This window comes from Carcharodon carcharias, chromosome 5 (genome assembly GCF_017639515.1).
Source record: "Carcharodon carcharias isolate sCarCar2 chromosome 5, sCarCar2.pri, whole genome shotgun sequence".
NCBI lineage: Eukaryota > Metazoa > Chordata > Chondrichthyes > Lamniformes > Lamnidae > Carcharodon > Carcharodon carcharias.
In genome coordinates, this window is record NC_054471.1 from 84,802,361 (window position 1) to 84,830,036 (window position 27,676).

Here is a 27,676-nt window from a genome sequence, read left to right on the forward strand (position 1 = left end):
CCTTAGAGGCCTGACGTTAGCCTTCACTTTAAGTGGATGTTAAAAAAAGTGTCATGCATTGTTTCTCTGTGGAAAAAACATTTGTGGATCTCACAATTATCAATCACCAGCAAAGGCTCTGATCAGTTGCAATCAATAGAAACATGTAGCTGGTTGTGTCATGCTGGGTTGCTTCACCATCGATCCAATTTTTTATAACCAGGCTACTTATGAAAACTCATGAGAGTTTAGTTCTGTAATTCTATTGAATTATCAGGGTAAGGAGTTGCTTTCTAAACCAACTACATACCTATTGATGTATTCCTATTTTGAAATGTCAATCAGAACTTATCATTTACTTAGGATAAAAAGTGCATCCTCCTATTTACTTTCCAACAGATGTTATAAGGAGCCTGAAAAGCCTATTCTCTGTTGTATACTGGTGAACTTACACTGTCTGCTTTTCTCCCATCAAGATACTCCTATTGAAGCTCCTATTGCTAATGGCAGCGCCACTTCAGGTACAAGCTTGAATGATGACCTTGACATTTTTGGCCCTATGGTTTCCAATCCTCTTCCACCATCGGACACACAGCTACATCAGGTAAAATTTGAGCATGATGTTTCACAATTTTTTGTGGGGAATGGGGGGAAGCTGCCGTGGAAAGGGAGCATGTTTGCAGGTTTCCAATGTTATGACCTCAGCTGAACAAGCCAGATCTCAGATTGAAACCTGCCTCATCTGATCGTAATTTTTTTGTGTTGTGGAAACGAGGAGGTAAAGCTACTCGACACAAAAGCGCAGGCATGACTTTTAAAATTTGATGAATTAAACTGTTTATTATAAGATAGAAAAAAAAAACTTAACCACAAGGTAAAATATATACAGTTAGAAAAATCTTACAAAAATAACCCCTAAAATGCATTATCAACAGTACACATAAATCTATCTTTTTGGCAGCAGCCCTTCTAGATTCTGAACCATAAAATCCGGGAAATATTATCCAATGCTTTCATTGTAAACAAGTATGATCCACGACTTCCCAGAACAACACCACACTGATCTGTTTTTTCCGAAGGGAGGTCAAAAAAAAAACTGTTCACATGATGAATAATCTCTTGGCCCAAAACTGAGCTGCTTTCATCAATTAAATGACTTTCACAGCTTTTCAGCACACTCCACATACACAGGAACTGGCCTTCAGTGGGGCCTCCCCTATGGCAACTCACTACACCTGTTTTCATAAATACCCTTTTCACCCCTTTCATTTTAGTTCTCCATTGTCTTCAAATACCCCTTTGAAAACTCAGGTTCCCAAATTTCAAAGCCTTTCATGTTCTTATTTACCTCTATTTTGAGTCAATAAAATTGAAAACGCCCGTTGACTCTCAAATCTCCTGTAAAATGCAACTATTTTTTAGTACCTCTGAGGCTCCTTTGAAATGTAACAATTACAAATCAATTTCAAAACTTATCCCCAAATGCTAGTTACAGATCAACTCTGTTACCTTGTTAGTTAACGCCCACCCCAAGGCCTCATTACAAAATGCAAGATACACCTTTAGCCTTTCATCCCTTACTTTCTACAACAAACTGACTCCAACAACCTCACCTTTGACTAAACCTGGACACACACACACACAAACACAGGTTTGCCCTTACTGACACAGAATATATACAGAAACACAGAAATAAAAATTACCTACTACCTCTGTTGCAGGGTTTTTATTCACTTCACTAAGCGACAAGCTCAGAATTCTGCTGACTGTTTATGTTGTATAATTTTGAAGCATTTTGGATTTTGTTTATCTACCGTACTTGAGGCAGGGCAGGTTTATAGCAGATTTATTTTTTTAGTGTAATGTGTGTGATTGTCCACCTTTGATGTAAAGACTGAGCAACTAATTTATAATGGTGGGAAGACTGAATAAGTAGTAGTTAAGCATTTACTCCTGAAGATGGCTGCTGTGGTAAGAGACTACGGTGCAAGCAATCCTGAAATTTTGTTTTCCACTTCTATTATTTGAACAGAGCCTTTTTTCTCCCAGATTGTGCAGCCATTGTAGTCCCAGGTCTTCTCGACAGCCGTTTCAAGCAGTAGAACTAAAGCTTGTTTCACCTTCCCTTTGCATAGGGTAGCACCTGACCTTAGCTGCTTGAATTTTTTCACATTATTCGTTCATGGGATTTGAGCTTCCCTGGCTAGGCCAGCATTTGTTGCCCACCCTTGAGAAGGTGGAGAAGAACCACCTTCCTGAACTGCTGCATACAAACAAGGAGCAGAAGTAGACCATTTGGCCCTTCGTGCCTGCTCCGCCATTTAATAAGAACATGGCTGATCTTATAGTAACCTCAGATATGCATCCTGCCTACCCCTGATAACCCTCACCCCCTTGATTACCAAGAATCTATCCACATCTGCCTTAAAAATATTCAAAGACTCTGCTTCTATTGCTGTTATGACTGATGCAGTTGGTAAAGCGGAGTTATTTTAAAAATCCCAGAGGGAAGCTTTAAACAACTGTCATAACCTATAATTTTAAATGTTATATTTGAGCTGTGACTCTAAACTCAGGAATCAGACCATCAGTTCTTGAGGTTTTACATCAAACTAAATGAAACATTTTATTAATTTACAACAGTTAAAATATATGTACATGTGGCTACAAATTACTACTATCGCAACTTTTAACAAATTCCCAAACTACTCATTAAGGCAACATACTCTCCATAGACTTAACCAAACACCAGGCAAAGCATTTTCACCTTACAAATTCAAAATGAGGTTCTTTTCACTGTGGAGCCAGTTGGAGGCTTATAGCTGCCTTTTGATCTTACATTGCCTCTGCCTGCTCACCTGAAAACTACTGACGTTATACCTGCCACCACAGATTGAATTCAGATTCTCACTGTCTCACCAGTCTCTTTGAACTTTACCTTTTAACAATGAAACCCCATTCAGTGCACCAATTTTGTTAGTAATATAAAAATATTGCTTGGTAGCACTTCTTGAATGCTCTAGTCAAAAAATGCAAATGCACACCATCTCTCTGTTTACATCTCAAACTAGTACATGAAAGCAGCCAGACTTGCTGGCTTTAATCCAATTAAGACATACCTGCAGATTAAACCTCTATTTTAAAAGAAAAATATTTTCCAAAATATTATATACATTAATAGCTTCATGACAACCGCCTTTTCAGGAAGAGAGTTCCAAAGACGCTCAGCCCTCTGAGAAAAAATTTCACCTCATCTTTGTTTTAAATGGGCGGCCCCTTATTTTTAAACAGTGACCCCCTAGTTCGAGATTCTCCCACAAGAGGAAACACCCTCTCTACATCTGTCCTGTCAGGACCCCTTCAGGAACTTGTGTTTCAATCAAGTCGCCTCTTATTCTTCTAAATTCCAGTGGATACAAGCCTAACCTGTCCAACCTTTCCTCATAAGACAACCTACCCATTCCAGGTATTAGTCTGGTAAATCTTCTCTGAACTGCTTCCAATGCATTTACATGCTTCCTTAAATAAGATGACCAATACTGTACAAGTACTCAAGATGTGCTCTCACTAGTGCTGTGTATATCTGAAGCATAACCTCCATACTTTTGTATGCAATTCCCCTTGCAATAAATTATAACATTCTATTAGCTTTCCTAGTTACTTGCTGCACCTGCATACTAGCCTTTTGCAATTCATGCATTATGACACTCAGATCCCTCTGCATCTCAGAGCTCTGCAATGTCTCACCATTTAGATAACATGCCTCTCTTTTATTCTTCCTGCCAAAATGGACAATTTCACATTTTCCCACATTATACTCCATTTGCCATATCTTTGCCCACTCACTTAACCTACCTATATCTTTTTGTAGCCTCCTTATGTCCGCTTCACATATTATTTTCCTATCTATCTTTGTGTCATCAGCAAATTTGGCAACCACCCCATCCCATCCTTTATCTAAGTCATTTATATAAATTGTAAACAGTTGAGGTCCCAGCACTGATCCTTGTCCACTTGGAACTATATCACCGCTTGGTACATCTTACCAACCTGAAAAGACCCATTTATGCTTCCTGTTAGCCAGCCAATCTTTTATCCATGCCAATATGTTACCTCCTATACCATGAGCTTTTATTTTCTGCAATAACCTTTGATGTGGCACTTTATCAAATGCCTTCTGGAAACCTAAGTACAGTACATCCACTGGTTACCCTTTATTCACAACACATGTTACTTCCTCAAAGGACTCCAGTAAGTTGGTTAAACATGATTTCTCTTTCACAAAACCATGTTGACTCTGCCTGATGACCTCGAACTTATCCAAGTGCCCTGCTGTAGCTTCTTTAATAATAGCTTCTAACCTGGTGTAGTTACACCCACACAGCTGTTAGGAAGGCAGTTCCAAGAGACCCAGCAACAGTGAAGGAGCTGTGATATTGTTCCAAGTTAGCATTATGTTCGACTTGGAGAGAAACTTGGGTTTAAGGAGGTTGGAAGTGTGGTGGCCAGGGACGTTTTGGAATAATTGAGTCTTTTGTGGATGAGGATTTCAGCAGTAGATGGGCTGAGGCAGAGGTTGAGGCAAACGATATTATGGAGATAAATGTAGGTGGTCTTACTGATGGAAAGGAGTTGAATGGGTCTGCTTGGAGCCAAATGTGATGCCAGGGTTCAGTGCGGTCTGGTTCACCCTAAGTCAGTGGTCGGGGCGGAGACTGGGTCAGTTACCAGAGAATGGAGTTTGTGGGGGCCAACAATGATTACTTTGGTCTTTCCAATGTTTATTTGGAGGAATTTTAGCTCATGCAGGACTGGTTGCCAGGCAAGCAATCCGAAGGCACAGAGGGAGTGGAAAGATTGAAAAGTGTTTTTAAAATAGCGCTGGGTGTCGTCAGTAAACATATGGCACCTGATTTGCTTTTGGATAATTTTGCCGAGGGGCAGCATGTAAATATGAATAGGAGGAGATCAATGGTAGATCCAAGGAGACTCCAGAGGTAATGATGTGGGAACGGGAAGAGAAGCTATGGCAGGATATTAGCTGCCTACCACTGGATAGACAGGAGTAGAATCAGGCAAGTGCCAGATCCACTCAGCTGCATAAGAGTCAAGATGCATTGAAGAAGAATGTTGTGGTAAAGATGTGATAGCGGCAAGATAAACATGGATTTAAGAGGCAGCATGTTCAAGGCATTTGGACAGGAAATGGCGGTTGGCGATGGGGCAGTGGCTGACAAGGACAACAGCTTTTTACGAAGATGGGAGATGGCCAATTTGAATGGAAGTGAGAGTACTTGAGTGGGAGCTACTTATAACATAATCTAGCAGGGCAGGGGCAGGAAGGGAAGCTTGTCAATTGGCACTTTAGTAATTTAAAAGATCCTACTTCCATATTGCCAAGCTAGAATGTCATTGAATGTTTTTCAAAAATTTAAGGATCAGAGTTATCTGTATAAACTTTTTAGCTTTTCCTCTGGATAATTTAAACTTTAATTGAATTTAATTTAAATTTAAACACACTGTGGAGGATGCCTGATGTTTCCTTCACATACTCCCATGATCTCACCATCCATCCTCGACTTTTGATCTTTTTGTCCAGTCTGTTTGCAAATTATGTCCAGTCACGCATTTGTTGGTTCTCAGTTGGGACCTGAATGTCTTTGGCCTTTGGCAGGTCATCATAGTACCTATAATGACTCCTCCCTTGGGTCCTTAGAATTATACAAATTTGGTATCCTCCCACACTGTGGAGGATGCCTGATGCTTCCTTCACATACTGCCATGATTTCACCATCCATCCTCTACAGCAGTGTTGGTCTGGAATTAAGACTTGGATTCATTTTAACTTCAAGTTTAACATCATTATATGTTCATGTGTAGATTAGCCAAGCTAGTCCTATAGTGTGTGAAGAGTTTAAATTATTTGAATAATAACAATCCTACTGTGTGGATAGATTGTGCTGGAAAAGATTATCAGTGTAATCCTGCTGTTTGGTTTGTCTCGTCAGCTTATCCCACTTAGAAATGGAATTAAGATCCGAAAGACTGCTTGAAGTTGACATTCCCCTCTTATGAATTTAAACTATGATTGGAAAAAGATTAAAGGACTTCATTTTATTCACCAAACACCTTGAGTTGCATCTTAAAGTCTAGCTTATTTTGAAAATTAGGCCTCGGGTAGTAATTGTATAAGGGATGCATTTCAAGGTGCGTGAGTGAACCATTTACTGGCTCTTTTGTTTCTCATCAAGTTGGTGCTCTGCTCAGTGCTTTTGTACTTTGGTGCTTGTAGTCCAGACAGCATTCCTGCAGAGATCTATAAAGCTCGAGTTCATGAACTCTTGCTCAAACTCCTAGAACTTTTTACAAAAATCTGGGATGAAGAGGTAATACCTACTGATTTCCACAATGCAATTATTGTTTCACTTTTCGAGAAGGGTAATAAAACAATTTGTGGAATATGGAGGCATATCCATGCAGTCCACTGTGGGGAGGATTCTCACATGAATCACCCTGAACCACCTTCAACCCGTAAGCGAAGGCATACTTTCAGAGACCCAACATGGTTTCTGATCATTCATGGGAACCGCAAACATGACCTTTGCCGCTCAGCAAATCCAAGAAAAGTGGTTGGAGCAATGCAAAGAGCTCTAAATGGCCTTTATTTATTTGTCAAAGGCCTTTGACTTCATCAGCAGCAAGGCCCTTTGGGACAGTCATCCAGAGACTTAGATATCCAGCTTGCAACTCCTGCATGACGGCATGACAGCAACCGTACTTTGCAATGGATTGGGGATTGAGCCTTTTCATATCCAGACAGGAGTCAAGCAAGGCTATGTGGATTGCCCCAACTCTCTCTCCACTATCAACCTCAGCCTGGTCATGGAACTCATTTTGTAACTAACTTCCGCAAGGGATCATGGTTGAGTTTCAACTGAACAGGAGGCTTCTCAACCCCAACAAGCTGAGAGTCAAGACTAAAGTGACCCTCCAGCATATCCATGACTTACAATATTCTGACAACTGTGTAGTTGTTGACCTCATTGCAAGCAACATTCAGAATATCCTCAGTCTCCTCAATTCAACATACAAAAGGGTTGGTTTCTCACTCAACATCAGCAAGACCAAAATCCTCCTCCAAACCTCCCCCAGACAAGTACCCGCATCTCCAACTATTGTTATTGATGGAGAGACTTTAGAAGTCATTGAATATTTCCCATTTCTTGGCAGCTACCTTTCTGAAAGGCTGTCATCGAAGAGGAGATCAAGCACAAAATCGGTGGTGCCAGCCTTATAAAAATTGCACAACCGGATCTTTGCCAACTGAGATTCTCCATAAGGGGACAAAGGCTTTAGTCTACAATGCTGTTGTTGCTGCAACAGTTCTGTATGCAGTGAGACTTGGGTCGTCTACCAAAGGCACTTCAGGGCTCTGGAAATTCCCACCAGTGGTGGCTCTGGTGACAGGATACTCAGTCAAATGGGAAGACAGGCAAGCAAACTCCAGTACTGTCACCAAAGCCAATTCCTCCAGCATCACAACCATAATCATGTGAAATCGGCTCCATTGGTCTGAACATTGTATCTGCATGCCAAATAATCAGTTTCCAAAGCAGATCCTGCTTTCACAACATAAGGATAATCTCAAGATGAACAGACAAAATATTTTAATGGCACTCTGAAGGTCTCATTGAAAAGGGGACAAATTGACATTGGTGCATGGGAGGAACTTGCTGCAAATCGTGCCATGTGCCAGTGTCTCTGCCAACAGTCGGCAGCACAGTTGGGAACTGTCTGCATAAATTTTGCTGCAGAGAAGAAACAAAAGCAGAAAGGGAGAGAACAGGACCCTTTCTTGAGAATCCCCCCAGGGTAACTCTTGAACTCTCTGCCCAAAGACCTATGGCTTCAGGGTGACTCAGCTGAGGATACATAAAAATCATGAATCCTGGCAGACGTCATCTTCTTTTCCAGGGACTGACAACGACAACTTTGTTTTGAAGGAACTGGGTTTAGCGCTTAACTCCAAACTGTAAAATCACTAATAAAACGTAATCACCTACCTCCGAATATGCTGCTTCTTTACTACTTTGACAAGACAGATGGAATACTTGTTAATTTCTTGTATTTTTTAAGTTTGTGCTTGTTTGATTTTTTTTTGTCATTGGATGTGGGGTTAGAGAATATTTGACTGCTTCTCATTTAAGAAATTGCCTGACTAATAAAGACCCTGCTCCTCATCAGCTCAGCATGAATTTCGATTATGGTTGACCAACGTGTAGGAGTCTGGAACTTGTTTGTCTGCCCTCCTGACCATGTGTGTGGATGTGTGGGGTTGGGGGTGAACTGGAAATAAGAGGCTTTGATTTTAAAAAATTGGTAAGATCAAGGAAAATGGGGAAAAATGTGAACCTGTGCTGACAGAACTTGCCATGTATTACTATTGGAGTTGTACAAAAGGAACACCTGAAGTTTACTTTCAATTAAGGTAACTAAAATTGATACAAATCTTTCAGTGCAACACCTGCAGTGCATATAGATTGCAGCCTAACTGGGTATGTTTCCAAAGAAAGGACATGAGTGAAAGTGTCATCAGTCTGTAAAATGTAGCTTCCAAACCCATAATGTAAATTGTTTGAAATGTATTCACAGTCCAATATTTAAACCCATAATGAAAAACGTTTCATGTGTATTCGCAGCCCAGTATTTCCCTGGGTGCTCTCTTCAAATTATTGGTACTATTCAGTGCTCCACATCATCTCTTTCCAGTTCAAAATTTAAATAAACTCTCATTTGGCCAATCGCTTCACAGTGTGTAAATTAAAGTAATGAATCTTATCAAATAATTTTACGATTTAGAGAAAAATATTGATTTTGAAATCGGGGTAGCTGAAAATCCATAGTAGGGCTGGGGAAGAAGGAATAATCATGTCGATTGTGTATTCAAAAGGCTCTTTTAATGTTATTTTTAAAAGCATAGTTCAGATGTATTGATGCAATAGTAGTTTTGTAGATGGGGTAGGATTCATTGTTGGGTAAATTGTACAAAGTCTCTGAAAAGAGCACTCAGTGTTCATCATCAAATACAATAAAAAAGACAACGTTCTTTTTTTCTATACAACAGAAGTTTGTGTTTTAACATAAGTTCTCCTATGATTGGGAAGGGGGATTGGGGGAGAAGGAGGAGAACCCAAGACAAGCTTCTAAACAGACCCTGATCAAATGTGGACACAATTTCCACACCTGAAATGAGGGTTACACAGAGCGCCTGTTAAACATGGCTATTTATAAGGTAATCTACTTACCCTGAGTTCAAGATTTCTGTTCAAAATATGTGCTACTTTTTGATGCAGAAATTACAAAAGCAAATTGCAAGCAAATCAGGTTGGTTTTACAGATCTTGCAAAAAGCTTGTGAATTACTGGGTTGCATTCTGTGCACCATGCTACACAGCCTATTCTGCTATTTGTTTCTCATAGTTGAATTTCCTTGGGAATTGAGCATTTCAAATGTAGAATTTTTTTCTAAAGTTTAGCTGACCTTTCCAGTTTCATTTTCATATTTACCCCAGACCCCCTACCCCACAACCATCTTCTGATCTGCAATTTTGGATGTGTGATCAAAATTTTAAAATAATATGCATGACTCTACTTTTTCATAATTAGTCAACACTAATTGTTTTTCTTCAAATAGCAATGTTGAGTTGCAGGAACAATTCTACTGAAAATTATACTGTTTAAAAATTGGGATTAGAAAGTTTAGTTGATCTTAACTGGATAATTGCTCTTGCGTGATCCTGAACGTAATATAATCAGCTCCCACCATAACCTTAGTTTAAAATTCTAAATATTTTTTAAGAAGGGATTTAAAATAATCTAATATTGAGGCCTTAATCTGTAAGATTACATTTGCCCTGTCCTTGAGCAGTTTGAACTTACTTTGAGACACTTCAGGTGAGGGTCAGCACAAATTATAGGCAATAAAGAAAGCTGGCTAGCTGAACTCATGGATATCCTGGTTCTATTTCTCATCCTTTCCGTTCTCCATTGGCTTCAGGCATGTGCTATCATAAAAAAAAGGCCCATGTTCAAAATCATTATCCAATGAACAGAGAGATGTGGGATTCTTGGCTGAAGTGAATTGGAATCCATAATGACCAAGTACCCGAAATAAAATTTCAAGAGCAGAGGGAAAAGGCAATAGAGTGGAACAAAGAGGGGAAAGATAAATCTTTGGCAGTCAGCACTGACATGGCTGGCCAACTGACCTGCGCTGTAATAGTCTATGATTCATGTTAACCTCTGTTCCTGAGAAAAGAGAAATTTACATTTCTACAGTCCCTTTCACAGCCTCAAGACATTTCAAAACGCTTTGTGGGTGGTGAAATGCTTCTGACAAGTCGTCAGTGTTGTATAGCAGAAAGGATGAAACGGCCTATTCTGTGGAGATGTACCTGTGCATTCAGGTCCCTTAACTCCATGATAGGATTTGCCCGAGACGTGAAGAGAGACAGGGTTTTTCCTTTCTTGCTTTCCAATATGTGCTAATACTTGCCAATTGCACATATTAGAAAGAGCTCAGGTTTGAACTCCAGTTACATCAGACCAGGTTGTGTCTGTACTGCCAGCTTTGTTAAAACTTAATGAATTGCTGGTTAGACTTGAGCTGCAGTATTGCAGACAGTTTTGGGCTTCACACTTCAACAGCCTTTGAAAAGGTGCAGAGCAGGTTTACCAGGGACGGGGACTTCAGTTATGAGGAGAGATTGAAAATGATATAACGGTTCTCTTTGAAACAGGGCAAGGTTGATGAGAGGTTTTTATAGAGTTGATAGAGAAGAATAAGTCCCCTCTGGCAATAACTAGAAGTCATAGATTTAAAACCGCTGGTAAAAGATCTAGAGGGAAGATGAGCAATTTTTCATTTAGAATTGTCAGGATCTGGAACACTTTATCTGATAAAGTGGTGGAAGTGATTTCATAATTTTAAGACTGAGTTGGGTAGGTAGTTGAGGATGAAAAGCTTAGAGGGTTATGGAGAAAAAACAGAGATGTGGGACTAAGCATAACTGCTCTTTGAAAGCGCCAGCACTGGTATAACAGGCCAAATGACTGCCTCCTGTGCTGCCTGTACCTGTGATAGCTCATGGAACGTCAGTGACAAGAAGTCAGGTATTTTATTACATGTAAAGATAAAGCATATTTAATACGTCAAATATTTCTTGCAAATTTTCATAGAAGTCAGCAATAAATTAACTGTATGCTATACTGCAGAGCAGATAATCTAGCACTGTCTGAAAGAGACTGCCACTTTCCAACTGAGATCACTCAGTGACATGGTTCGTTTCTTATGAAATAAGAAGAAAAAGCATCGCTATCTTGGTGGGAATTTTGCATTTAGATGTCTTACAGTATGTAAACAGTTTGAAGCTTTACATTTTCAATGGAAGCCCAGGTATATAGGAAGGGTGCAGTAACTCTGATCGTAAGAGAAAATAACTGTATTTTACAGTTCAGAGGTGAAAAGCAGATTGTAGAAAAAAGATCATATTTATAATGTGCCTTCTCCAACGTCAGGCTTACTCAAAGCACTTTACAACCAATGAAGCACTTTTGAAGTGTAGTCACTGTAGAAAACATGGTAGCCAATTTGTGCGTTGCAGAGCCCCACAAATAGCAAGATGATGATGACCAGGTTACCTGTGTTACTAATGTTGATTATAGATGCACTCAGAAGTGCTCAAGGTATTAATTGTTTCATCAAGATTTTTGACCACTGTCAACCAATAACACTGACACCTGTAAATGGAAAATATTAGCATTCAGTCGTAACCAAGGGTAATGCATGTAAGGAGACCTTGTGGATTGAAGCACTGGAACAAATTCAAATCTATATGAAACTTTGGAGTGATTTTTACTAAACAATTGCACACAACAGGACCAGCCCAGTCCTTTTTCTGTTAAACACGAGGACTCTGAATCCATTGATGAGTCTCCATTCCGATCTGCAGGAGTTGGTCGCACTGCTTATAAAACATTTTAAGGCTCAAATCATAACCTAAAAAAGTGCATGATGCTCTCCTATAAACTGCACTCAGTAATTTCTGGCATTTGCAAAGCCTTGAGCAGCAGCAGTTGATTTAGTCTTATTTTTGTATCTTTGTTCAGCTCCTTTTTATGAATGATTGCTTTAGTAGGCGTCAACTGCTTTTTCTTCTTGAAATGGTTGTGTAGCTCAGTTTAATGACAGTATTCATCTGTTATATCATTTGTGGCATGCAGCAACCTGTCCGCATTGACCATAGGAGAACAAATTGGCCTGAATCAATCAGTAATCTGTCAAAAACTGCCACCTTCAGCCGGTAGCCTCGGAAATAAGACCATTATTTTTACATCACTATGGTTGCAGCTGTAGGTTTCAGCTTGCCTTTGCAATCAAATTCACTCACCACACATAATGAGTTTCACCATTTGTTAGACACGAGGATGCATTAAATTGCCCCAGGAAATGGGCAAGAGAAGAAACTTGTGGGTGGACATGTTTAAGGAAGAAAATAATTGCGGAAACAGAGAGGGGCAGGAAGCAACTGTCAAGTTAGAGATCTGTTCATGCACATACAAGTATCTACACATGAAACTGACACCTCCCTGCCATCATCCAGCTAGGTGGGACTACACTTGGCTGGTTCCGTTCTTATTATTCTAATCAGTCAGAGAGCCATCTGCAGTGGCTTCTCTTCCTGCTCCTGCACCGTTACCTCTGGTGTCTCCCAAGGATCTATCCTTGGTCCCTCCTATTGCCTATCCACTTGCTGTGCCCCAGTGACATTTGCTGAAAAATAATTCATTTCTGCATGTATGCTGACAACATTCAGCCCTACCCCAATAACACCTGTCTTGATCCCTCCACTTTCTTTAAATTGTTGCACTTGCTGGTCCAGCAATTTCTGCTCATTCAGTATTGGATAATATTGTCCAATAGTGCATTTTCAGACATCCAATATTGAATGAGCCGAAATTTCCTCTGATTAAAAATGTTAGGCTAAATGTAGGTCAGACTCCACCATAAATTCTGTTCCCTCACCACTGACTTCTTTCCTTGGCAGCTGAGATTGAACCAGACTGTTTGCAATCTTAGTGTCATATACCTGAGGTGAGCCAATCATATACTTGCACCATCACCGGGGACACCTAATTGCACCTCTGTAACACTGCCACTGCCGCAGCTCATCCACTGTTGGATTCCTCATCTATGTCTTTATTAGTTCTTGACTATTTAAATCCTAGCTGACCTTTCACATTTTACCCTCTCTAAGCTTGAGGTCATGCAAAACTTTGTTGCCAGCGCCCTAGCTCACACCAAATACCATTAACCCACCACCTCTGTGTTTACTGACCTGCATTGTTTCCCAGATTAGCAGTAGCTCAATTTTCAAATCCTGCCGTGGCCTCATACTTACCTATCTCTGTAATCTTCCCTAGCCACACAAACCTCCAAGATCTCTACACTCCTCTAATTCTGGCCTCTTGAGCATCCTCAATTTTTCTGTAACTCCAGCATTGGCATCTATATCATGAGCTGCCTGACCCCTAAGTTCTGTAATTCCCTTAAACCTCTTGTGCTCTCTACCTCTTTTTCCCTGTTTAAGAACGATCCTTAAAACCTACCTCTTTGGCCAAGCTTTTGATTATCTGCCCTAAAATATTACCTTAAGAGGCTTGGTGTCAGATTTTGTTTTATAATGCTCCAGTGAATTTTCCATGTTAAAGGCACTATATAAATACAAGTTGTTGTTGACTGAAAAATGTGAACAGGCTACCTGAGAATGTCAACGTAGAAAATTCTTCTGTAATATTCCTATCAAATCTGTATTTCTAATGGATCATAGTCCTATCTTGTATGTAGTTGGCTCCTGGCCCTATGACTATTATCTGCTTGAATGGCCTCTGCTGGCAACTTATTCCTCAAGTCCTTGTGCCATGGCTTAAAGGTGCCACTGAGCCACGAGATCAAGGATTTATACCCCAATCCAGAGACTTGCCCTCCTAATCGAGACTGAAACTACATTACAATATTAAGCAAATGCCGCAATGTTGGAAGACCCCTCTGCCCTCTCAGGCGCTATTAAATATTTCTTGACGCTTTTTTTAAAATAGTAGGGGAGTTCTTCCGGTGTTCTGGCTAACATTTATACCTTAACCAAAAGTACAAAACACATTATTTGGTCATTTCTCTATTGTGTGTGTGTGTGTGTATGTGCGTGTGTGTGTGCGTGTGCGTGTTTCGCTTATGACTGTTCGCTTATGATATTTTGTTACACAATGAAGGGAATGCTGCAACTGACCATTATTTCTTAAAGAAGTTTTCCGACTCCCTCTCAATTTGCCATTGAATCCCCTGTGATTGAGTAATGCACAGTCCTGAATTATTACTTCTGCTGAGATGATCCAATTCTCCAATCTCAGAGCTGAAATCCCACTGCTCCTTAGGAGCATGCCTTTGTACAATCATTAGTAATGCAATGGCAATTTTAATCTAGACTGAATTAACCTTCTTTGCGGGTCACCCAAAAACAGTATCATCAGTTGAAACTTTAGCTGCCAAAGGTTTGCAAGGCAAAATTGTCTTGGGATGTCCCGCAGTTGGAAGCTCTCTAACAGCGCATTTTCAGATTATTGTTTCCCTCAGCACTGCTCCTCTCTAATGCTACTATTTATATTTTTCAGTTATTATTGCATTCCTTGACTCTGCCTTGCAACTTGTTAGTTTGGCAATGCCAGAGTCCTTTTAAGTAGGCATCAAACAATGCCAGATTAAGAAAAAGGAAACCTGAAAAGCAGGAGAAGGGAAAACAATATTGGAGCAGATAAGTCACCATATAAGATAGGGTAACTTTGAATCTCTTCAAAATACAGTGATCATTAATCTACCCCCGCAGGCATCCTACATATTCAGATGTGAGCAAAAAAACTTACGCTTACTGGACAAGTTGAATGGGTTTTGTTTAAGGGCAACAGCAACTCTTCAGTGTAGTGATAATTAGCCATTTTTCATTTCTGAGCTTAGACAGTGAGAAACTATTGAACTCGTGGCACCACAGTAGAACCCAATCTTGCCCATCCACCCCACCCCCCCATCACCCATATGAGTTTTATCATCATGGATGAATGGACAGTGTCCAGGAGCAAGAGATCTTGACTTTGTGTTTTCTCAGCAAGGAATTGAAGACCAATCGTAGCCAGTTAAACCTGAGACTCTCCTGATCTGTTCTATGCTAGACCGTGTGCTTATCAAATGAGTTAGTTTTGCAGTTTCAGTGTTCCATGGAAATGTGAACGCGTGAACTATCTTACAGCAATCAGTAGATTTGCTAAATTGTGTATGTTTCCACCTCAAAAATATTGTACTGCTCGTGTTTCAGTACCCATAAATCATTTTGATGCTACAAGTTATACTTCTTCTGTTTTTTATGACCACTAAGCAAAAGAGATTCAATTCTGGGTCCAGATTTTACAGTAGAACCATTCAGAATCCCTAATGAATGGGCAGTATTGATAAGTCTGGTTTCAATAGGAAGATTCCATGAATAATGGCACCATTTCGAGGAGTAGGAAAGCCAGACTGGTAAAACTAGCAATTTAGTAGCAAATGGGTAGTCAAGACCTGGCAAGCTCTTAGGTGAAATGAGATTAGAATCCGTGGGACCAAGGGCATACTGACATAATTCAATCCTCATTTTGTATATTTACATCATAAACTTCTGTATCCTCAAAATAATTGACATTGCTCAAGTAACTTTCTAAAACTGCAGTTGCTATTCATTTTTGTAATTTATTATAAAAGATGTGAATTTTGTAATTTATGGTAATGTCCTTGTTGTAGTCTAAATTTTTCCATGAGTGCATGATGGGTGCATGAGCATCCATCTTATTTCTTTGTCACATTGTCAAACTATGGAATGAGGCTTATTTCAGGCACCTCCCAGAGCAGTATTACACATTGATTATTTTCAGTTTATAGTAGATTTCCAATTGTATTCTTCGTAGTTAGCCTGGGACCTAGTGTTGTTTCTGATGTTTACAATGGCACCACTACAGACTAAAGCATGACGGTGATTCATCCTTTACAATAAATTATACTGAAGCAAAACTTAACATCAATGGCATGAAGTAAAAATGTTGCATACATTGTATACAGCACTGAAACTATAAATTATAAGAAAGAAGCCTAGATTTGTAATACTGTTTGCCTACCACTTTACTCTTAAGATCCAAGTAATCTCTTCCTTCCTCAAAACCACCATTTTCCAGTTGTATACATTATCACTCATTCACAGTGTTTTAATTGATTATTTTGCTTCGTGTTATATAATCTTTCAGTTTGAATGTTCCAAGCTTAATTTATTAAAACTGTTAAATTTTAAGATTTTAATGACTGACAGCACTGTAGAAAATAACCCTGACAGTCAAATGTAGATTAACATAAGAACATAACATAAGAGCTAGGAGCAGGAGTAGACAATTCAGCCCCTTGAGCCTGCCCCGCCATTCACTACGATCATGGCTGATATCATTTCAGCCTCAACTCCAACTTCCCACCCTCTTCCCATAACCTTTCAACGCATTACTAATTAAAAATCTGTCTATCTCCCCCTTAAATTTATTCAGCGTCCCAGCATTCACTGCACTCCGAGGCAGTGAATTCCACAGATTCACGACCCTTTGAGAAAAGTAATTCCTCCTCATCTCTGATTTAAATCTACCACCCCTTAGCTTAAAACTATGGTGCCTCATTCTAGAATGCCCCAGAAGGGGAAACATCCACTCCAAGTCTACTTTGCCTATCCCCTTTAGCATCATATATACCTCAGTTAGATCTACTCTCATCCTTCTAAACTCTAGCGAGTATAGGCCTAAACTGCTCAATCTCTCCTCATAAGGCAAGCCCTGCATCTCTGGAAGCAATCTAGTGAAGCTCCTCTGAACCACCTCCAGTGCAACTACATCCTTGCTCAAGTAAGGGGACCAAAACTGTGCACAATACTCCAGGGGCGGTCTCACCAATGCCTTGTACAGTTGCAAGAACACTTCCCTATTTTTATACTCTATTCCTTTAGCAATAAATGCCAAAATTCCATTTGCCTTCCTTATTACCTGCTGTACCTGCATACTAGCTTTCAGCAATTCATGCAGAAGGACACCCAGATCCCTCTTCACTGAAGCATTCTGAAGTTTCTCTCCATTTAAATAATAAGTTGCCTTTTTATTCTTCTGACCAAAATGGATAACCTCATACTTATCCACGTTAAACTCAATCTGCCAAATTTTGGCGCATTCACCTAACCTATCCATATCCATTTGTAAATTTCTTATTTCTTCATTGCAACTTACTTTCCCACCTATTTTGGTGTCATCTGCACATTTAGCTATAGTACCTTGTATCCCTGATGGCCATTTCAGAAGGTAAAGGGTCTGCATTATTTTAAAGCAGCAGTGCAATGCAGATTGCATTGTTTACAGCTAGTAGTTTGTCATCAGAGGGGAGTAGACAGCTCTCGCAGAGAAGAGCACCTGAATTAATAGTCCCAGATCATGTTGCCATTGTCCGAGATCTCTGCAATTCTTCAGGAATCCAAATCATTGCCTTGTTTCTTCTCCCTTCTACTACCACACATGCCACTTCTCCCACCTCTGGGGATCAGCTTTGGCCTGAGGAGCATAACTGAGCACATAAGACGTAGGAGCAGACGTAGGCCATTTGGTCCATCGAGTCTGCTCCGCCATTCAGTGGGATCATGGTTGATCTGATAATCCTCAACTCCATTTTCTTGCCTTTGCGCCATAACCCTTGATTCCCTTACTGGTTAAAAATCTGTCTATCTCACCCTTGAATATACTCAACGACCCAGCCTCCAAAGCCCTCTGTGGTAAAGAATTCCACTGATTCATTACCCTCTGGGAGAAGAAATTCTTCTCGTCTCTGTTTTAAGTGGACAACCCTTTACTCTGAGACAATGCCCTTTGGTCCTAGACTCTCCCACAAAGGGAAACAACGTCTCAGCATCTAACACAGAATTACCTGGAAAAACTCAGCAGGTCTGCATCGGCGGAGAAGAAAAGAGTTGACGTTTCGAGTCCTCATGACCCTTCGACAGAGGGGTTTGTCGAAGGGTCATGAGGACTCGAAACGTCAACTCTTTTCTTCTCCGCCGATGCTGCCAGACCTGCTGAGTTTTTCCAGGTAATTCTGCTTTTGTTTTTGTTTTGGATTTCCAGCATCCGCAGTTTTTTTGTTTTTGTCTCAGCATCTACCCTGTCAAGCCCCCTAAAAATCTTATGTTTCAATAAGGTTGCCTCTCATTCTTCTAAACTCCAATGAGTACTAAACCTACCCAACCTACTTAACCCCTCCTCATAAGAAAATCCCTCCATACCCGGAATCAACCTAGTGAACCTTCTTTGGACTGCATCGAATGCCAGTATATCTTTCCTTAAATAAGGGGACCAAAACTGTTCACAATATTCTAGCTGTGGTCTAACTAGAGATATAGCACAAGTGCATGGTGACATCAGGACGCACACCTGACTTAATCGTGCGTCATTTTACGTTTGAGCGTGCCCCTCACACCGAAGGTAAAATTATGGCCTAAGGATTCTCAGAAGATTACTACCCATACACTCTGTAGCTACTTCCATTAATATCCAAGGATGCAACCCATCAGGTCCACGGGACCTATCAGACTTTATCCCCATTAATTTCCTTAGCACTTTTTCTCTAGTGATAGTTATTGTATTTATTTCCTCCCCGTCTTTTGCACCTTGATTATTTACTATTGGAATGCTATTAGTGTCTTCTACCGTGAAGACTGAAGCAAAGTATTTAGTCAACTCCTCTGCCATTTCCTGATTCCCCATTATTATTTCCCCAGCCTCATTCTTTAAGGGGCCTAGGTTTACTTTTGTCTCTCTCTTCCTTTTTATATACTTAAAGAAGCTCTTACTGTCAGTTTTCATATTATTTACTGGTTTACTCTCAAAGTTTATTTTCTCCCTCTTTATTATATTTTGGTCATATTTTTGTTGGCTTTTAAAACTTTCCCAATCTTCTGGCTTACCACTAAACTTTGCCATATTGTATGTCTTTTCTTTTAATTTGATACTATCCTTAACTTCCTCGGTTAACCATGGTTGGCTTATCCCCTTCCTAGAATCCTTCTTCCTCACTGGGATATATCTTTATTGTGAGTCATGAACTATTTTCTTAAATGTCTGTCATTGTTCATCATTTTTTTCTGCTAAAGTCCTATTCCTGCCCACTCCAGCCACCTCTGCCCTTATTCCTTTGTAGTTAGCCTTATTTAATTTTAGCACAGTTGTTCCGACCCAAATTTCTTACTCTCAAACTGAATGCTAAATTCTGCCATGGACAGAATTTTGCTGTTGGCGTGCGGGGGTGGGCCCGACATGCTGACGTATAAAATGACGTGCGACAACGTCGGGCGTGTGTCCTGATGTCATCGCGCATCATTTTGATATTTCGTTCAGTGGACGCGCGCCGGAGATGGCTGTGCACCCGCCGAACTGTCAACGGCCTTTTAAGACCATTAAAAAGGCTATTAAACTTGTGAAGAACGCTGCCCATCCAAGTTGAAGGCTAGCAGGCAGGCTAAGAGCCCAATCTTCTTTTCCGTTTTTCAGGAAACCTCATCTCGGACGCTGTCTGTTAAAGGTCACTCTCCTCTCACGCACTCTCTGTTAAAGGCCACACTCCTCTCTCACTCTCACTGTTAAAGGCCATGTCCGCTCAATCCCAGCTAAAGCTCAAAAGGCACACTGAAGGTAACAAAGAACCATATTGGCCATCCCACCTGCGGCAAAACAATTTGAGCTTGATGTTATTAAGTATTATTTACTACCAATACTAACTCAGTTAGCAAGGTGGCTAGCATGTGGTTCAGAAAAACACCAAGTTCAGTTCCCGTTCTGGCTGAGATATACTTGGAACCTGCCTCCTTGTCCAGCCCCTGCGAGTAAAAGGGAATGGCAAACAACTACTGCCAAAAATTGCCAAGAAAAATGGCTCGGGATGGAGCATCAGAAGGTAATGGACCAAGGACCTGCCTTCAAGCAGAACACATATGACATGACATGATGACTGCCAACACATTGAAGGCATTTCCCTTCAAAAAGAAAAGGGAAGCTTTAAGCATGGCATTGGAGCTGTTCAGACTACTGAAGCATAGAATGGTAACATAAAGAAGCACCTGGAATCCTGGCAGGGCAAATTCACATTCCCAACTTTGTGAGAGTGAATCAAGTAAAGACTGGGTAATACCCGGAGGAAGAAGATTATTTTTACATAGTGGTTTTTATTCAGAAGGGCACAGATGGTGCAATGGTGTTGAGAGAACTCAAAAGTGGTGAATTGTTGTGGATGAAAGATAATGTTGGCATTTAAAGTGTCACAAGTACATTTAAAATGTTTTTGCTGAGCTGAAGCTTTTACTTTGAGTATGAGATCCAGGGTGCACAACACAATTAACCTGGGATCTTGTTAACATTTTGGTTTCATGAGAGGGTGGAGATGAGAGCAATGTTCATTGTATTTTCCAATGTACAGTCAAGGTTTTGTTAAAGCTTCATAATCCTTCCATTTTGGGCTTTTTTATCTTACAGGTTGATGGCGAAGGTGCTGGTTGATTTAGCTTTCTTGTCTTACACAGACAAGACTCACTGAAGATGATAGAACAGGAAATTATGAGGATGAGGGGATAGGGAATTGCCTGCTTGGGGTAGAACAGAATGGGAGTCCATCCCAGTTCAAACGTCTGTCATTTCAGCACAAATCATGAGCATGTTGACAAAGATTTTCTAAAAGTTCTAAGGTTTTCAAAAGTGATTTTTGGTTTTATTTTTCTAAACTGCTGTGTATAGTTAAAAGTCATAAAATTGTGCGAAACTTTAGTTGGACAGTACATTTATCAATGATATTTTTGTTGAATTAGTGATATTTACTTGGTGTTTCTCCTTGTGGTCAATAATGTAGAAACATCTCAGAAATAGCTTCTATTTAAAGTTATACTTAAATCTTTCTATTCTTTAGTATTCTTTGATTTATAAATTTTGTGTACACCTTCGGGGCTTGGTGATTCTCAGGTGCTCAACTAACACTTATAAGAGGTGGGAAGACAGCACTTAATTAAATGTCATATGACTAGGCATCACAGGAGCCATGTCACATACCACGTGATAAATGTGATGTGATCAAATCTCCAGGACTGTATCAAACCAGAATTTTCAGCCCTATCAATGTTCCAGGCTGGCTTCAAGTGCCTGACACGTGTGACATTTCCCTTGTACTGCAAATACTGTTATTGATAATCAGAGCAAGAAGTGGAGAGATGGAAGATGAATATTCCCTCTGCTTTTAAAATATTTGGTTGTACCAGCCACCACATGTCGAAAGTAGGAGAAATTACTGCAGCATAAACTTGCACCATTTTATTATAAATAACAGTGCTTGAACTTAAATATAGTTTTATTTTTTAAGATATTAAGTTAATTTAAAATAGTGATTTAAGGTGGCTGTTGCAAAATAGTCCACGTCTGTCCATTTAGAAATGTTGCACTGTGAATGCCTATTTTATGCATCATATTGAACTGTATACTTGCGCCTACAATACGAGAGCTAGGGAGTCTAGACATGACTTGATAGAGCTTTGTGTTCTTTTGTTGAATGTTGCACTCACAAACTTAAGTTCACTGTGGTTTGTCTTTACTTCTTAACAGGGCATTGTTGCCAGTTTAAGCACAGAATTTTCCTGTCGGCAATTTGGGGGCCTGGCTAAATGATGCGGAATAACGTCGGGAGGAACCCCCGACATCATCCCAGTCCCTTTAAATTTTTAGGAAGGCAGGCAGACAGCGAAATCAGCTGCCCAACCGCCGACCTGTCAATGGCCAATTAAGGCCATTGACAGGCAAATTAAGATCATTAGAGTCCTGCCTGTCCAACTTTCAGGCTGGCGGGCAGGCCAGGAGCCCCAGCGGGCTCCTGATAATACCTGAAACTTCATCCATGAGGTTTCATGTCCATTTTTAAAAAGTTTAATAAGGTTTATGTCGTTTTTATTAACATTGTCACATGAGAGGGACATGTTAATAATATTTTTATTTTTCTAATTTTTAAGTTTTTTGTGCACTCACTAATCATTTGAGTAAAGCTTACTATGCGTGCGAAAGAGCGCACTTTGACAGCTGGGGACTTCCCATCCACCCCCACCTGCACTCCCTGCCGGGAAGGCCGTTGGGCAGGCCTTATTTGACCCGCCCACTCAAAATGGCGGCGGGCCCTGTTTCAACGGCAGGAATCGGCTGTCTGCCCGCCGCCGAGCTGGTGGGGCCCACACGCCCACCAAGGGCAAAATTCTGCCCATAGTGTTGACACCAGCTGTAAGTGACGGGGACTATCTTTACACAGAATACAGTCTGCACAAAAAAGCCTCATTCCAAGGGTTGTTTTAAAATATGGGTTAATAATATTGCAGGTAACTGACCAAATAAAAATCAGCTCCAAAGCTAAATTCAGTTATTTGACAGACCATATCCCTGATCTCAACTGCAATTAGATTTAAATATGCACCTCCATGGGATGTGCGTGTCGCTGGCAAATCTGGTGTTCTATCCACAATAAATAAGTTTTTACGATGTTGGAATCAGTATGTGGATAACTGAATTCTATAAAACTTGTGGCAACTTTCTCAAATTCTGGGCATAACCGTGCATCATTAACTGAGAACAATTGAAGCTTCTTTGGAAACTGAAATGCATTGAAATCCATGCACCGAATTAGAAGCAATTTAAAGATCTGTCTGCAGAACTTGATGACTCATCTCCCTACGAAACTTGTTCTTTTCTGTGCTGGAGAAAATGTGACTCTTTTTAATTGCTCATGTCTGTGAAAGTGTTTATGAAGGGAAAGATTAGTTGTTGTGTTCTGCACCTTATGCGAGGTTTATGCCTTCACAAACCAGGTTAAGCTGTTTCAAACTCTGATTTGATAAGGTGAATAGATCAATGTAAAGATCCCAAAAATGGTTACAGTGTGAAAGACCAGTAGAAAAGTAAACAGATTTTCTTATGGGTATTCGGGATCATTTACTCAATGATTTGCAGATTTGAAGTTGAGTGGTGGAGCTATTTAATGCTAATTCATGCAGATTGCATGAACTTCCCATTGGTGATTGATGAAGCAGCTGCTCCAAATGCCCTGTGAGAAGTACTCCAACAGGACCATCATCTTTCATCTGATTTTGATGATCAATTCTACTTATTTAAACCCATTTATATTGTCTGTTTAAATGCTTTGACAGTAATTTACCTGACAACTATATTATTCTTTTAAGAATTTTTAAATTCATATCAACTAATGATTGACCCCCTTCACCAATGAGCAATTTGCTTTGATTAATTTTGTAAATCCCTTTCGAAGCCTTGAACTTAATTAGATTATTCCAAAGCTAATTCTCTCAAAAACAGAACTAATTTTCTTCATCTTTCCTGATTTTCTGTCTCAAAGAGTTCACAGGCATGGTCACTGATCCAGACTGAGTGTAGGAAATATGACTAAAAGCTTGGACAATGAAATGTGTTAAGGGGAGGGAAGTGGAGAGGGAGAGGAGTTTGAATATAGCATTTAAGCATGTGGCCAAAGCATGACCACCAATGGTGAGATGAAGAAATAAAGTGCTGCGGTTTGATAAAATTATCCAGCACAACACCCAGACTTCTTTCTTGAAAAACCTTTATACTTTATGAACAAGTCACTCTCTTTCACCTTTGCCCTGTTTTGATTTGACTACAATGATTTCTGACTATAGCCTCATGTTTTTTCATACATTTCTACAAAAACTAATGGAGGGAAATGACCTGGTCCATCCAGTCTATCCCTGACACTTGTGCATTATACCTAACACAAGGGATGGTAATGGTGATTGTGGGTGCTGGAGGCCAATTATCTCCGTCCCAAGACATTACCGTAGGAGTTCTACAAGGTAGTGTCCTAGGTAAAACCAACTGCTTCATCAATGACCTTCCCTCAAGGTTAGAAGTGGGGATATTTGCTGATGATTGCTCAGTGTTCAGTATTGGGAATCTTGTGTCAGGCATGTGGACAATGCGGCCTGCCCAATGTAGCTAATTAGCCATAACCAGTGCCACAGTACTGGGGATGTTGGCCTAAGAGAGGGTACAGATCTTGGAGCACCTATCCTGCTATTGAATTTTCAGGATTTTGCAGAGGTATTGCGGGTGATATTTCTCCAGGGATTGAAGGTATCTGCTGTACTTTGTCCATGTCTCTGGTGCGTACAGGAGGGCAGGTAGCACTGCGAGCCTGACACAAGACTCCCAAAACAAGCTCACTACTCCAAACTTTGTCACGACAAGTGGCTCCCATGAGGGCAGAGGAAACGTTTCGGGGACGTCCTCAAAGCCTCCCTGAAAAAATGCAACATCCCCATCGATATGTGGGAATCTCTTGCTCAAAACTGCCAAACTGGAGGAGGAGCATCCATTAAGGTGCCAACCATTTCGAATACCTCTGACAGACCCAGGTGGAGTGCAAATGAAAACAGGGGAAGTAGCATACCAAAATCCGAGCATCCCACCCACCCGCCTCAGCAAACACGACCTGCTCCAACCTGTGGCAGAGCGTGCAGATCCAACATTGGAGTTTTTTGTCACCTCAGGACCCACAACCTGGGAATGGAAGAAAGTCACCCTTGGTCCCGAGGGACTGCCTAAGAAGATGGTGATGATTCAGTACTACTCACAACTCCTCAGATACTAAAGCAGCCCGTGTCTGTATACAACAACTGCAGTAAGACATCCTTGCTCCTGTACTCCAGAGCTCTCGCAATGAAAGCCAACATACCATTTGCCGCCTTTACTGCTTGCTGCACCTACATGCTTGCCTTCAGTGTTTGGTGTACAAGGACACCCAGGCCCCTTTGACATAAACATTTCAAGATCTAGTACCATTTAAATAATACTCCCTGCCGTTCTGTTTTTCCTACCGAAGTGGATGACTTCACACTTATCCATTTAATACTGCATCTGCCATGTATATGCCCATTAACTCAACCTGTCTAAATCACTTTGAAGCCTCTTAACACCTTCCTCATCGCTCACATTCCCACCAAGTTTTGTGCTGTCAGCAAACTTGGAAATATTACATTTGGTTCCCTCATCCAAATCATTGATATTTATTGTGAATAGCTGAGGCCCAAGCTCTGATTCCCGTGGTACCCCACTAGTCACCAGTTGCCGCTCTGAAAAAGGGCCAATTTATTCCTACATTCTGTTTCCTGTTTGCTAACCAATTCTGAATCCAAGCCAATGTATTACACCCAATCCCACATGAATTTTACACACAAACCTCTTACATGGGACTTTATCAAAGGTTTTCTGAAAATCCAAATACACCACATCCGCTGGTTCTCCCTTATCTGTTCTGCTAGTAACGTCATCAAAGAACTCCAGTGGGTTTATCAAACATGATTTCCCTTTCTTAAATCCATGTTGACTTTGTCTAATCCTGCTGATATTTTCTAAGTGTCCTGTTATCACATCCTTAATAATAGACACTAGCATTTTCCCTACCTACAGGTTAACTGGTCTGTAATTCACGGTTTTCTCCCTCCTTTTTTTGAGTAGTGGAGTTACTTTTGCCGCCCTCTGATCTGCCGGGACTGTTCCAGAATCTGCAGACTTTTGGAAGATGACGACCAACGCATCCACTATTTCCATGGCCACCTCCTTTAGTACCCTGGGATGTAGATTATCGGGCCCTGGGGATTAATAGACTTTCAGTCCCATTAATTTCTCCAGCACTATTGTTTTAGTAATACTAATTTCCTTCAATTCCTCCTTCTTACCAGACCTTTGGCTCCTAACATTTCTGGGAAGTTATTTGTGCCTTCCTCCATGAAGGCAGAACTAAAGTAGTTATTTGATTGCTCTGCCATTTCCTTGTTCGTTATTATAAATTCTCCTGTTTTCCGGCTGTAAAGGACCTACATTTGCCTTCACTAATCTTTTTCTTTTTGCATACTTATGCAGTCCACTTTTATGTCCCTTGCAAGTTTACTCTCATGCTCTATTTTTTCCCTCTTAATCAGTCTCTTGGTCCTCCTTCGCTGAATTCTACACTGTTCCCAATCCTCAGGCTTACTACTTTTTCCAGCAACTTTATATGACTCCTGAACCAGCATATAAATACTATGGCTGCAAGAGCAGCTCAGACGCTAGGAATTTGCAGTGAATACCTCGCCATCTGACTTCCCAAGGCCTGCCCACCACCTCCAAGGCACAAGCAAGGAGTGTGATGGAATACTCTTTACTTGCCTGGATGAGTGCAGCTCCAGTAACACTCGAGAAGGCTTGACACCATCCAGGACCTAGAACCTGCTTGATTAGCATCCCATCCACCACTTTAAGTATTCACTCCCTCCACCACAGACACACAGTGCATGGCATGTGTTCCATTAATGAGATTCATTGCAGCAACTTACCAATCCTTCAGCAGCACCTAAACCCGTGACCTCTACCATCTATAAAAAATAAGAGTAACAAATGCATGGAACGGCAGCACACACCATCCTGACTTGGAAATATATCGCCTTTCTTTATTGTCATTAAGTTCAAGTTCTGGAACCCAAAACCTAACTGCACTGTGGGAGTATCTTCACAACGTAGATGGTAACAGTTGAAGAAGATGGCCCACTATCATTTAGGAGTAGGCCAGAAATGCTGATGTTGCCTGTTTGGCCTACTGTGAATGAATCAAAAAAAAATGATACTTCCCACCCGGAAGCCATGCGATCTCCTGAAAATGGTGGAAAGGCAGCTTTAAATCCCAGGCCAAATTTTGTACAATTCCTCTCCGACTCCTTTAGGCAATCATGACTAACTCAAGGGGCCACTCTGGTTCAAATTAATACAATATACTTACCTCTTGTACGAGTTGATGCTCATCCCAGCCAAAGCGGGTACCCCTCTTACATGAAGGAATTTGGTGAATCAGTGTTCACTAAACAACCTGTCCTACAGATGCATTATTCTCCAGGAGAAGAACCTGACCTCCAACCTAATTCTGCCTTTACTTTGCTCTAGATTATGACCCTTGGCCCTACCTTACCTATTCAGTTGAAGCTAATTGCTTACACAAACACATTAATCCCTTCATGATATCATAGAATGGTTACTGCACAGAAAGAAACTATTTGGCGCATCATGTGTGCTGGCCCGCTGAAGGAACAATTTATTTAGAGCCAGCCCCCTGCTTTTTCCCTGTAACTTTGCAGGTTTTTCCTTTTCAGATAAACCAATTCCCATTTGAAAACCTTGATTGACCCTACTAGACTCTGAGCAGTGCATTCCAGGTCCTAACAATCACCTTAAATCATTGCCCTCTGGTTCTTGATCCTTTCACCAATGGAAACAGTTTCTCGCTATCTACACTGTCACCAACTTGTAAATCTCAGTCAAATCACCCCATGCCCACGCTCCTGTGAAGTCGGGAGATCTCGCTCTTTGAGACTATACACTTTCCAAAGTGCCTCTCTCTCACCATGTGAGGAAACTGAACACTATTCTAGCTGAGACCAAGCTTTTGTATATGGATAAAATACTATGTG

The 27,676-nt window shown here is 40.6% G+C and overlaps 1 protein-coding gene across 2 annotated transcripts in view; it reads left to right on the forward strand.

The window, feature by feature from the left end:
- smap1 (small ArfGAP 1) overlaps nucleotides 1-27,676 on the forward strand; it is a 338,415-nt gene that overhangs the window by 266,251 nt on the left and 44,488 nt on the right. For both annotated transcript variants that reach the window (XM_041188201.1, XM_041188202.1), the window contains one exon: nucleotides 456-583. In XM_041188201.1, coding sequence (XP_041044135.1) covers nucleotides 456-583 — 128 coding nt within the window. The remainder of the gene's footprint in view (nucleotides 1-455; nucleotides 584-27,676) is intronic.